The sequence below is a fragment of the Eschrichtius robustus genome, chromosome 1, assembly GCF_028021215.1.
Source record: "Eschrichtius robustus isolate mEscRob2 chromosome 1, mEscRob2.pri, whole genome shotgun sequence".
In the NCBI taxonomy this organism is placed as follows: domain Eukaryota; kingdom Metazoa; phylum Chordata; class Mammalia; order Artiodactyla; family Eschrichtiidae; genus Eschrichtius; species Eschrichtius robustus.
This window is the reverse complement of record NC_090824.1, coordinates 138,547,975-138,561,960: the sequence shown is the minus strand read 5'-3', so window position 1 is coordinate 138,561,960 and position 13,986 is coordinate 138,547,975. Positions and strand designations below refer to the sequence as shown.

General features: G+C 62.4%; 1 protein-coding gene across 2 annotated transcripts in view; it reads left to right on the top strand.

Annotated features, from left to right (window-relative positions):
• The window catches only part of ADAMTS7 (ADAM metallopeptidase with thrombospondin type 1 motif 7), a 62,008-nt gene that overhangs the window by 43,903 nt on the left and 4,119 nt on the right, over positions 1–13,986 (top strand). For both annotated transcript variants that reach the window (XM_068556516.1, XM_068556509.1), the window contains exons 9-21: positions 1,153–1,297; positions 1,887–1,979; positions 2,380–2,525; positions 3,908–4,077; positions 4,332–4,465; positions 5,447–5,567; positions 6,805–7,049; positions 7,338–7,479; positions 9,685–9,811; positions 10,237–10,450; positions 10,776–12,164; positions 13,139–13,291; positions 13,762–13,935. In XM_068556516.1, coding sequence (XP_068412617.1) covers positions 1,153–1,297; positions 1,887–1,979; positions 2,380–2,525; positions 3,908–4,077; positions 4,332–4,465; positions 5,447–5,567; positions 6,805–7,049; positions 7,338–7,479; positions 9,685–9,811; positions 10,237–10,450; positions 10,776–12,164; positions 13,139–13,291; positions 13,762–13,935 — 3,253 coding nt within the window. The remainder of the gene's footprint in view (positions 1–1,152; positions 1,298–1,886; positions 1,980–2,379; positions 2,526–3,907; positions 4,078–4,331; positions 4,466–5,446; positions 5,568–6,804; positions 7,050–7,337; positions 7,480–9,684; positions 9,812–10,236; positions 10,451–10,775; positions 12,165–13,138; positions 13,292–13,761; positions 13,936–13,986) is intronic.

The window sequence follows — 13,986 nt, the reverse complement described above, 5'->3', positions numbered from 1 at the left end:
AGGTGATTCTGGGTGGGGAGGGGCCCCCAGGGTCCTCAGCAGGCGTCTGGTCACTGAGGCTTTGTTCCCTGAAGCTCTGGTGGAGCCCGGGCCCTGCCACCAGCCAGGGGACTTGGGAGACCACATGGACCACCCACCCTGGCCTGGGTTCGCAGTTCCTAGACCTCTGCCTCTGAAATTTGGACTCCCAGATCCCAGTGGCTGACTGCCCCCAGCCTTTCCTCACGCGGGCCTACAAATTGGCCTATTTCCCGGCCTCTCCATGGCCCGTAGTGTCTCCTTCCCTCCTGGCCAGACCCCAGCATCCATCACCTCTGCCCTTCTTTCCTGTGCCTCCCTCAGTCCTAACCAGGACCCTTTGCTCATCCTGGCTCCCCGACCTGGCACCAGCCACCCTCAAGCCTCCCAGACTGGAAAACTGGGGGGTTTCTGCCTCCCCCTACCCTGCTTAGCCTGGGACCCCAAGCCCCACAGGTCCTGCCTCCCTCCTGCTGCTGCCAGGGAGTCCTGGCAGGAGATGGGCAGGAGTAAATAAGGGAGTGACAGGCAGGCAGGGCTGCCCCTGGGCTCTCTCCCAGGTTGGCGGCTGGACAGGGGGCAGCCTTCAGGCCTTGGTTCTCCCACAGGTGACCCTAGGTCTCAGCCCGGGGCGGGGCCATCAGAGGCTTGCTGTTGTATCAGCTGTGATGTGATGCTCTCCAGATCATGGACTGAGGGGTGGAGCTGCGGGAACTCCGAGCAGGGTCACATGAGGGCTTAGTGGTCCAGGAGGCTTCAGAGGGAAGGGCCTTTGGGCTGGATCTTGGGGAGAGAGGCTTCACCAGTGGGGGAGTGGGGAGAGTGTTGTGGGTGGAAGGAATAGTTTGTGGAGAGGCCTGGCACTGGGGAGCGGGGATGAGTTGTTTAGCCAGCTGGAGTGCCCTGGAGATGGATGGGAGAGGCTGGGAGGGTCTTTCATGCTAGCTTAGGTCAAAGAATAGGATGGGTGAGCAAGGAGGCTGGAGTTTTCCGTAAGTTTAGGGCTTTAAGCCCCTTCCCACCTTCCCTGCCCAACTGGCCTGGTGCGGCCTCCCTGATGGGTCTCTCAGGCTGCCCCCTCTGCCCCAGAGGACAGGGGGCCCCTCACTTCATAGTCCTGTCCCATCTCTGCAGCCGTGGGTGGGGCCTCTGCCTGGATGACTCTCCCACCAAGGATGTCATCGACTTCCCTTCGATACCACCTGGCGTCCTCTATGACGTGGGCCACCAGTGTCGCCTCCAGTATGGGGCCTACTCTGCCTTCTGCGATGACATGGACGTGAGTGTGGGGCCTGTGTGGACACGGGGGAGGAGGGCAGCCCTCAGCAGCCCGCAGACCCCACCCAGCCTGGGCTCGGCCCGCACGTGATGCCCATGAGACATAAAGTGGCCTGTGGGAGAGGCCTAGGGTTGGGCGGCCATAGACCCAGGTCTGCATTCTGGGTGGACCATTTACCAACCATGGGACTTTGGGCAAGACCCTCACCTGCTGGAGCTGGATCGTAAGAGGTAAAATAAAACCTCTCCTGCGGGGTCCTGGGGAAGATCGCCCGAAGTGATGGCCACAGGCAGGTCAGAGACCCTGCGGCTTCTAACCAGGGTGTTTCCAGGCGGGTAGGCTGGGGCTGGGAGAGGTGTGGGCGAGCTGGGGACTGCCCTGAGCCGCAAACCCGAGCCCGGGGCCCCAGCCAAGGTCCCCCCACACCACGTGGTCCGGGAAGACAAGAGGGGGTTCCAGCTATAGACCCTCACCATGTGCCAGCCCCAAGGAGGGATTCCCAGGGGACTCGGGGGGGTGGTGAGGGGGCAGGGCAGGTGGTGGCCCCGAGGAGGAGGTGAAGGTATGGCCCTTGCCCTCCTCCTTGCAGAATGTCTGCCACACGCTCTGGTGCTCCGTGGGGACCACCTGTCACTCCAAGCTGGATGCAGCTGTGGATGGTACCAGGTGTGGGGAGAGCAAGGTAGGAGTTCCCCACTCCAGCTGCGGAGGGGGTGAGAGGTGAGACTCCCCGCTGTGCCCGTGCTCTGGGGTCGGCCTTGGCTCACAGACTTGCTCATGCCCTTAGCAGAACCCCAGCCCTCTCTGGCCCAAGTCCCCACCTGCAGAATGGAGGCTTTGGGGCAGAGCTTGACTGGGCAGTTCTCCAAAGTGCCTTCAGCTCAGAAGAGTCAGCATGTGGACTCTTATTTTATTCCCTGCTCGGCTCCACCATGGGGCCCAGGTGTTGGGCGACTGGAAGGGGGCCTCCCCCAGCCCTTAGGTCCTTCCCCTCTGGGCCTTTCCAGGCCTCCCTCCCACCTTGTTCTCACTAGGGTGAGGAGCTTGGAGTGGGCTTGCTCTACCTCTGTCTGTCTCGGTAGTGGTGTCTGAATGGGGAGTGCGTTCCCATGGGCTTCCGGCCCGAGGCCGTGGACGGTGGCTGGTCTGGCTGGAGCGCCTGGTCCGTCTGCTCCCGGAGCTGTGGCGTGGGCGTGCAGAGTGCCGAGCGGCAGTGCACACAGCCTGCGTGAGTGCGGGGCCGGGGCTCCCGGGGCAGGTGGGGTGGGGCGCCCTGGGCAGAGTCGGCGATTGCAGGGACACTGGCTCTGTCCCAGCCTCCCACTCGCAGAAGTACCCCCATGGAGGCCGAGCCCGGAGTGTCCAGAGCCACCTCGGGTCACTTCTAGGAGTGCCCCGGAGGCTGATTGAGTCGCCACTGCTGACCCCGTTGCAGAGAGGGAAACACCAAGGCCCAGAGACTGGAGGGACTCATCAGAGGCCACACAACAAAGCAGCAGCTGGTGGGAGGGAAGCAGGGAGGACAGTGGCTAAGAGCTTAGACCCTGAACCTTAGACGGATCAGGGTTCAAATTCCCTCTCCACCCTTCTCTGCGCCTCAGCTTCCAGAGAAGGTATGTGATGGGGCAGCAGCAGTGCCCATCTGGTAGAGGATAAATGCAGGTAAAGCCCTGCAGCTAGTTCGTAGCAAGCGCTCAGTAAATAGAGCCGCTTAGTGGCATTTGAGGTACAAGTGGGTCCAAGATGAGACTGGGGACAGCTGGGAGAATTGGTCAGCCTGGGAGGGGTGCTGTGTGACCTGGGGTGAGTGACTTCATCTCTCTGGGCCTCAGTTTCCCCATCTAAGAGTGGTAAGGTGAAGATTCAGGGAGATGCAGAGAGGCCAGCTGTACTGTAGACTGAGGGGCTGCCCGGCGCCTTTGGATGAGCCCACTTCACTAGGCTGCCCCAGGGTGGGCATGGGATTCAGAGCCAGGTCCTTCTAGGGCCCTGTGCTTATACCCTACCCTGCCTCCAGGCCTCTAGGTCTGAGCTGGGTTGGGGGCAGACGGGGTGGGGTTAGGATTCAGGATCTATGCTGGGGGCATACCTCTCAGCTGGGCCAGGGCCAAGGGGGCTTCCTTTGGACCTGGGCTGGGGTGCTGCCACCAGGAACACGTCTGCTGACACATGGGCTGTCAGGACTCTGGGTCCCACGGGCTGGAGACTTGGAGTAACCCCTTCAGCTAGTGCCAGTCATGTCTGCAGCTTGGCCCAGCCTCTGAACAACCCTCTGCAGAGGCAGCCCCAGTCCCGTTTCATAGATGAGGATACTGAGGCCCAGAGGGGTCCAGAGACTTGGCCAAGGTCACACAGCAGGTTAGGGGCAGAGCCCAGGCTTCCTGCTGCCACCTTCCCTGAGATCCTGTCAAACAGGGAGCCTGTGTCTGGACCAGAGTGTGGGCGACCCACAGGGAGAGGAGCGTGAACGGAGGTGGGCGGCGGGAATCTCTGGGTGTTAGGGATGCAGGAGGAGCTGCTCGCTCCGAGGGCCCACTTCCGGATCCGGGTGTGCAGTCGGCACTCACTGTCACTGTGCACTCACTGCCCCCCACCCCACTCTCCCCACAGGCCCAAATACAAGGGCAGATACTGCGTGGGTGAGCGGAAGCGCTTTCGCCTGTGCAACCTGCAGGCCTGCCCCGCCAGCCGCCCCTCTTTCCGCCAAGTCCAGTGCAGCCACTTTGACGCTATGCTCTACAAGGGCCAACTGCACACGTGGGTGCCCGTGGTCAATGACGGTGAGTCCTATTGCCCACAGGGACACTGAGGCCTGGAAGGGCAGAGATCCAAGGGCCAAGGTGGCCCAGTGATACAGGCACTGTCTGCTGGGGCTGCAGCTCCCTCCTGGCTCCCGTGGACAACCTTGCAGATACTACCAGCCCAGTGGAGCCCCCAGCCCGCCACTGATGGGTGTCGTGGAGGCGGTCTTCCCGGTGGCCTCCGTGACTCCTGCCCTGGTTGTCCCTCATGGCTTCTCTGCTTGGGCCCCCAGTGAACCCCTGCGAGCTGCACTGCCGGCCCTCGAATGAGTACTTTGCTGAGAAGCTGCGGGACGCTGTGGTCGATGGCACCCCCTGCTACCAGGGCCAGGCCAGCCGTGACCTCTGCATCAACGGCATCTGCAAGGTGTGCCCAGCTAGGAAGAGAGTCTCCAGCCCTGCCCTCCCCAACCCCCTGGCAGGTCTCCTCTGGCTTCCTCCTGCTTCCCTCTGGCCACCCTCCCCAGGCTGTACCATTGGGCTTCCCCGCTCTGCCAGTGAAGCCCTTTGGTGGTCTCCCATCGCCTCTCAGCAAAGCCTCCCCGCTCCTCCTGGGACTGGAGCCCCCATATCATCGGACCTCACCCCCAGCCTCTGCCTCTGCACCACGGCCTGCCCGCCATGGCTTCTGAATGCTGGCTTCTGTACCATCCCAGCCCCGGCCCGGAAACCAGAGCTCAGGTGGTAGCTCGACCTCCTGCTGGCTGGATGACCCCCAGCAGTGGTTTCCTCTGCGATAGTAGAAAGGGGACTGTCCGTCCATGTAGCCACGTCACAGGGTTAAATGCAGTCATTTAACAGGGCATTGCAGGGCCGTGCAGGCCTCAGGGCCTGGCACAGAAAGCGTCAGTGTTTGCTGACAATACTTAGACTTATTTCCAGCAGTATCAGTGGCCACTCCCCCTGCCCATGTCCTCAGCACTTTCTTTCCCCTGCTCCTGGGAAGGGAAGCCCCTGGACGTAGAGGCCTGGGCTCTGGGGAGGACCAGCAGGGAACACTGATTCCTGTTTTGGGGAAATTCCTGTCCATGCTGGTCAGGAGCGCGGGTGTGCCAGCTCCCCCTGCCTGCTGTGGCCTTTTACAAAGCTTCTCCCGTCTCTTGTCTCATGAGATCTCACAACACACCTTCACGGTGCAGGTGGTTCTCCCTGTTTCACATCTGAGGAAGCTGAGGCTCAGAGAGGTCGAGGGGTTTACGTGGGGTCAGAGGGCACAGCTGTGGTGGGGCCCCCGCTCCCTGCTCCGAGCTCTCTCCTCCCCACCCTGGCAGGCCCCCGAGGCTGGTGCCAGAGAGGTCTCGCCACCAGTGGCCCAGCACCAGGGGTCTCCCCTCCCCATGTGTTGCAGAATGTGGGCTGCGACTTCGAGATTGACTCGGGTGCCATCGAGGACCGCTGCGGCGTGTGCCACGGCAACGGCTCCACGTGTCACACCGTGAGCGGGACCTTCGAGGAGGCTGAGGGCCTGGGTATGGGTGGGACCACTGGTGGGGGGGCAGGGTACTCTTGACCTGGTGGCCCTTCCTTGTCTCCCTTGAGCCCTGCCCACGGCACCCATGGCCAGAGATGGGAAGCAGGCAAGCTGCCTTGCTGGGTCTAGGATCCTGGCAGGAGTCAGGGCACCCAGGCCCAAGTGCAGAGACCTGCCTTCACAGGGAGTCCTCCTGCCCCAGGGACCCCAGGCTGGGCTTATCAGGCTTATGAGTGGCCTTATGAAGCTTTAGAGACCCCCCCCCCCCCAGCTCCACTCACTCACCTCAGGGCCTGTTTTGCATACATTGCTTAAGGGCCAGCTGTGTGCTACGTGAGGGAGACACAGAGGTGAAGAGCTTACAGTCTCACCTTTTAGTGTGACAGATGCAGTGGAGGGAGGCCCAGAGGGCTGTGAGAGCACTGAGGAAGAAGGTCCTGACATGGAGAGGTCAGGGAAGACTTCCTGTAGGAAGTGGAAGTTGAGCTGAGTCATAAAAGACTCAGACGAGATGTGGAAAAGCATTACACATGGAGGAAAGAGCTTGTGTCCAACAAAGCCTGGAGGCAAGAAAGAGCATGCTGTGTCTGGGGACCTATCTGTAAGAAAGGCGGGGATGCCATAAGGCTTTGAATGCTAGGCCAAGAAGCTTAGGTTTCAGCCCCAGAGATGCAGTCCAGCGTGGTGGTTAAAGCTCAGACCTCAGAGCTTGATTCACATCCCAGCAGAACCCTGGTGCAAGTTATGTAACCTCTCTGTGCCTCAGTGTCCTCATGTGTAAAATGGGGATAACAGTAGAACCTATGTCATAGGGTTGTTACACCTGTAGAGTCCTCAGGGTAATGCCAGGCACATGATGGGTACTACTTAGTGAAAGAACAAAAACAGGCTGTATAGGTATGAGGAGGATATCCCAGGGGAAAGGCCCAGTCAATTGGGGTTTTTAGAAAGGTCATGCTGGCCCCAGGTATAGGGAACAGGCCCAGCCTTGTGACAGGGAGACCAGCTAAGGTTTCCCAGAGAAGGGTGGTGGGGCATGGGTCAGGGGGTAGGATTTGAGCCCTTCTGAGGCTTTGGTGATCTGGGACAGATCTAAGTGGGGAACCCAGAATCTTAAGTTAACGATGGAATCTTTGGCATCGGCAGGCAGGGGCAAGTGGAAAGAGAGGTGAGGGCGGGCAACAGCTAACCCTCTCACCTCTTTTCACAACCTGTGCACAATCCCTGGCCAACAGGGTATGTGGACGTGGGGCTGATCCCAGCCGGTGCTCGCGAGATCCGCATCGAGGAGGTGGCCGAGGCTGCCAACTTCCTGGCCCTGCGCAGCGAGGACCCGGATAAGTACTTCCTCAACGGTGGGTGGATCATCCAGTGGAACGGGGACTACCAGGTGGCAGGGACCACCTTCACATATGCACGCACAGGCAACTGGGAGAACCTCACATCCCCCGGTCCCACCGACGAGCCTATCTGGATCCAGGTGACTGCCTGCTGGGGCCCAGGCTGGGGAGGAGCAGAGGTGGAATCCGTGGTTCCCGCCCGCATGGCAGGAGCGAGCCCTGGGACAGTCACAGAGTCCGGCTCTGGGCCTGGCCCTACTGCTGGGGCCTCTGCCTCGGTTTCCCCATCACTAGAATGGCTCCATGGTATAGCCCCAGGTCCCAGAGGTGGCTGAGGTTGGCTCCTTTAGGATGGGTGGCAGGTCTGGGCAGAGGGAGAGGACACCTCATGCTCACGGGCCGTCCCCCCCCCCCCCGGCCTGCCCCAGCTCCTGTTCCAGGAGAGCAACCCTGGGGTGCGCTACGAGTACATCATCCACAGGGAGGCGGACGGCCATAGCCAGATCCAGCCGCCTGAGTTCTCCTGGCACTATGGGCCCTGGACCAAGTGCACAGTCACCTGTGGCACAGGTGAGGAGAGCAGTGGGCACAGCTACTGCCCAGCAGGGCCTTTGTCTCTGGGCACTGTTGCCTGGCTTTAGCCTCTGGCTCATTGCTTATTTGCTGGGCTGCTGTGAACTTGGAATGCTGCTTCTGGGCCTCAGTTCCCCCATCTGTATAATGGGGCTAGCAATGGCCCCATCTCATAGGTCCACTGGGAGAGTAAACAAGGTGAGGCAGGCACAGCACGTGGCGCTTGGCGAGCTCTCAGTGCGTCTCCCCCAGAGAGGCACCAGCTGCCTCTCCCTCTTCTCACTGCTCAGCTCTGGCAGGTCATGTGCCCGTGGTTCTGCCCCATATCTGGGATCTGACCCCTTCATCCTCCCAGAGCCTTACCTGCATCTCCGTCAGGATAAGCTCCTTCCTCTCGTCTAGCTCCCGCCACAGACAGGCTTCCCCAGGCCTCCCTCCTCCTTGGTGCCCTCCCACCCTTCCTGGGAGGCCCAGAGCCTGACACTCCTGGGCTGCTGGCCCAGGAGGGCTTCCCCAGTGAGAAGGGGGAGGGGGAAGGGAGAGAAGGAGGAGGGGCAGGGGAGAGAAAGAAGTGGGGGGGAGGATGGAGTAGGACCGGGACAGGGAGGAGGGAGGTGGGGTGTGACACAGATCTCCCCACCCAAACTCTGAGCCTTTTAGCCCAATGGCCCATTCACCACATTTGCTTATTTCTTTAAACTCTTTATAGAATGTGTAACAATTTGACTGACTCTCACTCTCCCCTCCCTGTGGCTTCTTCAGTCTCCCTTCCCCTCCCCCTCCCCCTCAGTGTCCAGGGGTCTCAGTATCAGGAATCTGGGACAGAGACATTTGAACATTCCTTGAAATGCTATTATGATGACAAATGAACACTGACCCACTAAAGCTGGGCAGGAATCTTCAAAAGCTATTAAAAGCATCCTATCCCGTATGAGTTAAGTTTACAAATGTGAAAACAAATACATTTGATGAACCAGACACTGGGGAATTGTCTTTCAGCAAATCGGTGGCTTCCCACGTGGACAGAATAGGAATGTGTTGAGTGGCAAGTGGCAGGATCCTGACGAGTGGTAGCTGGAGCAGATAAGGGTTTACTTGTCTTCGGCAGTTAAGAACCCCCAGGGAGGGTGCATAGTCCAAGCTGGCTGGGTGGCCTGCCGTGTTTTTAGGGACCACTCTCAGCCCCACCTTCCCCTCATGCGTGTCACAAGATGGCACCCTTTGCCCAGGCTTCTTGCTGGCAAGAAGAAGAAGGGGCAAAGGGCTGACTCTCGGGAAGGACTTGTGTCCTTTCCTCCCTGGCGCGACTGTGTCCCAGACCCCCTAGCTGCCTGGGAACTACGGTGGGGAGTGTTTTCAGCAGGTCCCATTGTTACCTTGAACAAACCCTGCATTCTATTAGGAAGGAAGGAGGCGGGTGGAGGGGAGACTGGAGGCTCAGGGCAGGGGTGAGTCCCGCTTCTATGCCATGGGGGGAGCAGGGTGAAGGCAGAGCCTATTGGAGTTGGTCCTGCCCCTGGGCCTCAGCAGGTGGTGTGGGGTGCATGTGGCGAGGGAAGAGCACAGCTCTGCAAGGGCGCAGAGGCAGGCGATGGCAGGGGGAGTGAAGGACAGGAACAGTGACAAAGCGAGTGCCGGGGCAGGGGGTGGGGAGGGCTGTGAGGCTGGAGAGGAACGCCTGACTGGGAGGTCTGATGGATTTCTTCTCCAGAATTTCTGGGCACTGATCCTATTGGGAGGAGTGTAGACACTGGAGGTGGTGCTAGGCCGTGGCTGGATTTGGCACTGGTTGCGCTCTTACCATGTGCCAGGCATGGGCTGAGCCTGCACATCCGTGGGCACGTTATCCTCACACCTGACCTTCAAGGCAGGTGTTATTGTTACTCCCATTTACAGATGAAGACTTGAGGTTCAGAGAGGCCAAGTGAGCTGCCCAGGCCTCCCAGCTAGGAAGCTGTGGGGCTAGACCCCCCGCGCACCGAACCTGCACACTCTGCTGCCTCCCTAGGGGTGGGGGTGAAGGCCGGAGGACAGTGAGGAGGGGGCGGTGGGGGCCTGCCTTCATCCTGACAGAGGCGGTGAGGCCCTGTTCTGGAAGGGGTCTGAGCGGAGAGGGGTGTAGCTGTGTCTTTGGGTGCCGCGTGGCTCAGGCAGGGGGCGCCCTGAGTGCCGGGCCCAGGCTGAGCCCCCGTGGCCTCCCAGGGATGCAGAGGCAGAGCGCGCGCTGCGTGGAGCGGCAGGCGGGGCCCGTGGACGAGAGGCACTGTGAGCCCGTGGGCCGGCCCGATGACCGTCAGAGGAAGTGCAGCGAGGAGCCCTGCCCCGCCCGGTGAGCCCACCGGGCGCCTGACTCCCAGGTGTCCCTCAGGGGGCGCCCCTGGGAGGAGCAGAGGGAGCTGGGCTCTTAGCCTTTCTCCCCAAGGCTGAAGCCCCAGCCCCTGGTTGCCCGTGACCTCAGCCTGGGCCTGGGTTCCCCCTCAATAGCCAGCATCAGCCAGGGACGTGCCTGATCGCTCGCACTTGGGTCCCTGGATGTGGACACAGGCCTTGGGTCTTGCCCAGCTCCCCCAGGGGTGAAGGTGGCAGCAGCAAGGGGGACTGTGCCCTGTCACTGGGCTGTGGGGGCCAGGGGGCCATCCCAGGCTTGGAGCTCTGGGGAATCGTCCCCTGGGCTTAGGCCCGACCCTCCCTGAACCCCGAGTGCCTGGGAGTCCAGGTGGCTGCACGCTGATGCTGCCCTTGTGCCCCCCACAGGTGGTGGGCAGGTGAGTGGCAGCTGTGCTCCAGGTCCTGCGGGCCTGGGGGGCTCTCCCGCCGGGCCGTGCTCTGCATCCACAGCGTGGGGCTGGATGAGCAGAGCGCCCTGGAGCCACCTGCCTGTGAACACCTGCCCCGGCCCCCTGCCGAAACCCCTTGCAACCGCGCTGTGCCCTGTCCGGCCACCTGGGCCGTGGGGAACTGGTCTGAGGTGAGCAGCAGGATGGGAGGGGGCCCGCCCCCAGCTCTGCCATCGGTCTTGGGCTACAGGGAGGCAGAGACAGCCTTTGGGGAGCCCTTACTGCCGGGCACCGTGGTGGGAGGGGCCTGGGGCATTCCAGGTCCGGCCCCATCCCCAAAGCCTCAGGGGCTGGGATGCCCTGGCCAGCCATGGCCACAAGTCATGGTCTCGAGCTGGCCAGGGCGAGAGAGGGCTGGCTGGGGCCCTGTACACTGACATTGAGCAGTGAGCAGGGTACCTTGCCAGGCCCCAGCTTCCCCTGGCCCTGAGTCCCTCACCCCGGCCTTCCCTTTAGTGCTCTGTGACATGCGGCCCAGGCACTCAGCACCGAAGCATCCTCTGCACCAATGACACTGGTGTCCCCTGCGATGAGGACCAGCAGCCGGCAAGCGAGGCCGCCTGCCTTCTGCCGCCCTGCCCGAGGGCCCTGGACGTGCTGGGCCCCGAAGGCTCAGGCAGCGGCTCCTCCAGCCGCGAGCTCTTCAATGAGGTCGACTTCATTCCTCACCGCCCAGCCCCACGCCCTCCGCCCCCCTCATCACCCAAGCCGGCTGGCATGGGCAATGCCATCGGGGAGGAGGACCCTGAGCTGGGCCCGCCGGGGCCCGTGTTTGTTGACGACTTCTACTACGACTACAATTTCATTAACTTCCATGAGAACCTGTCCTACGGGCCCTTCGGGGAGCCTGACGCAGACCCGGCGGGCACAGGGGGTTGGATGCCCCCGCCCCCGAGCAGTCCTGCTGAGCCTCCTGTGGGCACCCCCACGCCTGCCACAGAGCCTTCTGGGCCTGAGGATGAGGGGGCGCTGGGAGACTGGTCCCCTGCTCCTTGGCCCAGCCAGGCTGGCCGTTCCCCACCCCCACCCTTGGAGCAGACCCCTGGGAACTCCTTGGTCAATTTCTTATTTGAGGAAGATGCCCCCATTGGAGCCCCAGACCTTGGGCTCCCCAGCTTGCCTTGGCCCCCTACTCCAGTCAGCATGGAGACGCCTGCTGCCCCTGGGAGCCAGAACAAGTTCCTGGGAGGGGAGGACAGCCACAGCCAGCCGCCCCCTCCCTGGTGGGAGAGGACCAATGAGGTTTCCGAGGACAGCGAGGAAGCCTTGGGCCGCAGAGCGCCCCAAAGACCCAGCCCCACGCTGCCCGCCTTGTCCTCCATCAGCACCTCCCACTCCTCTCCTAGTCCCGACACAGTAGAGCTGTGGACGAGTGGCACCTTGGCCTGGGAACCAGCGCTGGAGGGTGGCCTGGGGCCTGTGGGCAATGAGCTGTGGCCCACCGTTGGGGGCGCTCCTCCCCCTCCTCCCACCGCCGGTCTGCCAGACACTCAGGGTACAGACAGCACCCTGGAGCCCGGGACTCCCACCCTTTCAACCCCAGACCTGGCTCTACGCGACCTGCAGACCCTGGCGATGCCGGGAACCTTCCTTCTGAAGGCTCCGACCGGCCTAGGGCACACGCCTTGGGTGACTGCCCTGAGCCTGGCGCCCTTGGGCCAGCCTGAGTCCCCCAGCCCTGAGACGCCCCCAAGCCCTGTGCCGCTGTCCATACCAGCTCAGGACAGTCCGGCCAATGGCAGCCGAGCCCCTGGGCCTCTGGACCCCAGCTCAGCAGAGGAGGAGCCCCCCGTAGACCTGCTGCCCGTCAGGAATGCCAGCTGGCAAGTGGGGAACTGGAGTGAGGCAAGTGGTGCAGGGGTCGGGGTGGGCCGGGGGGTTGAGCAGGACCTCACTAACTTGGTCTCTTCATCTGAAAATGAGCAGAGCAGGATATAAGCCTTGTCTGTCCAGCCTCCTGGGTGGGTGGGGATTAGGGAACTGACAGCCCGTGGTGGGTGGAGGCTCTGTGAGGTGGGAGGAACTTTGCCCCAGCTCAGTCATACTGCCCTCCATGTGCCCCTGGGGCTGGTCTGCCCCATTGGGCCTCAGTTTCTCTTCTGAGCAGTAGGGTGGGGCAAGGGGGCCTGTATCCCTGGGGTCCCCAGAGGCTCATTCCTGAGTAGCGGCAGGGGGCCGCTGGGAGGGCAGGGCAGGCACAAATGAGGGGCAGCCAGGGGGAACGGCCCTCTCATACTCTGGCTTGCATGCTTCCAGGGACAGGGAGCTTACCCGAGGCAGCTGTGTCAGTGGGGAAGCCTCCTCCCATGGTCCCCAGGCCCAGCGGGGCTCAGCCTGGCTCCTCCAGGTGCAGTGCAGTTCCTTGCCACCTGGTTCTCCCCTCAGGGCTCCACCTGCTTTGTCGGGCCTGTGAGGGTCTGAACTGCATGGCAAGAAGCTGTCCTGTGTCCCCCACCCCACCCCAACGTCCCCAGGTTGTCACCGTAGGGGAAGTGAGCTGCTTCTATTCAGATCCCTAGTTTTGGTGTGGGAGGGACAGGTTGAGGCCCAGCGAGGAACCCAGACTTCCTTCCCAAGTGATTCTGGGAAGCAGTGAGCCTTGTCAGCACAGCCGGGCCACCTCACGTGTGTCTCCTGTAGCAGGGACAGTTGGTTGCCAGGGGATTTGACTTTTCATGGTCTCCTGGGGAGGCGGGCGGAGGAGCCCATTTTGCAGACGAGTTAACTGAGGCACTGGCGGGTCCCTCTCACCTGGCTTGGGGGCTGCAGGGTGCAGGGATCTGCCCGGCCCTCATGGCCACTGCGTCGCCTGCCCCCAGTGCTCCACCACCTGCGGTCTGGGTGCCGTCTGGAGGCCCGTGCGCTGCAGCTCTGGCCGAGAGGAGGACTGCACTCCCGCTGCCCGGCCCCAACCCGCCCGCCGCTGCCACCTGCGGCCCTGCGCTGCCTGGCACACGGGCAGCTGGAGTAAGGTGCGTGAGGGAGAAGGCGGGCAGCATCGGGGCGCGGGGTGGAGCTCTGGGGCCCGTGGCCTGTGTTTGGGGTCAGCCATAGCCACCGGGGCGGGGGGGGCGGGGCTCTGTGTTGCACATCTTTGTTCTCTAATTTCTAGCCTCTGGGATCATTCCATCTGTGTGGTTCAGCCTGCCCCACGCCCCTTCTCTCCCTGGCTGCATCCTTTTCTCTCCTTTCTGTCACCCTCGGGATTTCACTTTCTCCTTTGTTCCACTCTTTCTCCAACTGTCCCATTCCGGGGCAGCCCCTGGCCATGCCGCCCGCCGCCCAGGGCTGGTCAGCCGTGGCTTCTCCCTGGGGCCCTTAAGGGACTTGCCGCGGGTGGGGGTGAGAGTGCCCAGCGCTCGCCCTGCCACAGCCCTCACCGTGTCCTCGTGTGCACGCACGTGGTGGTGGTGTGTCCACACGCGGGACCCTCGGCCTCCAGTGCTCCCGCAGCTGTGGCGGGGGTTCCTCCGTGCGGGACGTGCAGTGTGTGGACACACGGGACCTCCAGCCGCTCCGGCCCTTCCACTGCCAGCCGGGGCCTGCCAAGCCGCCTGCCCGCCGGCCCTGCGGGGCCCAGCCCTGCCTCAGCTGGTACATCTCTTCCTGGAGGGAGGTGAGGCCTGAGGGTCTGGGATGGGAGCGGGGGCGTCCTCAGAGCCTAGCA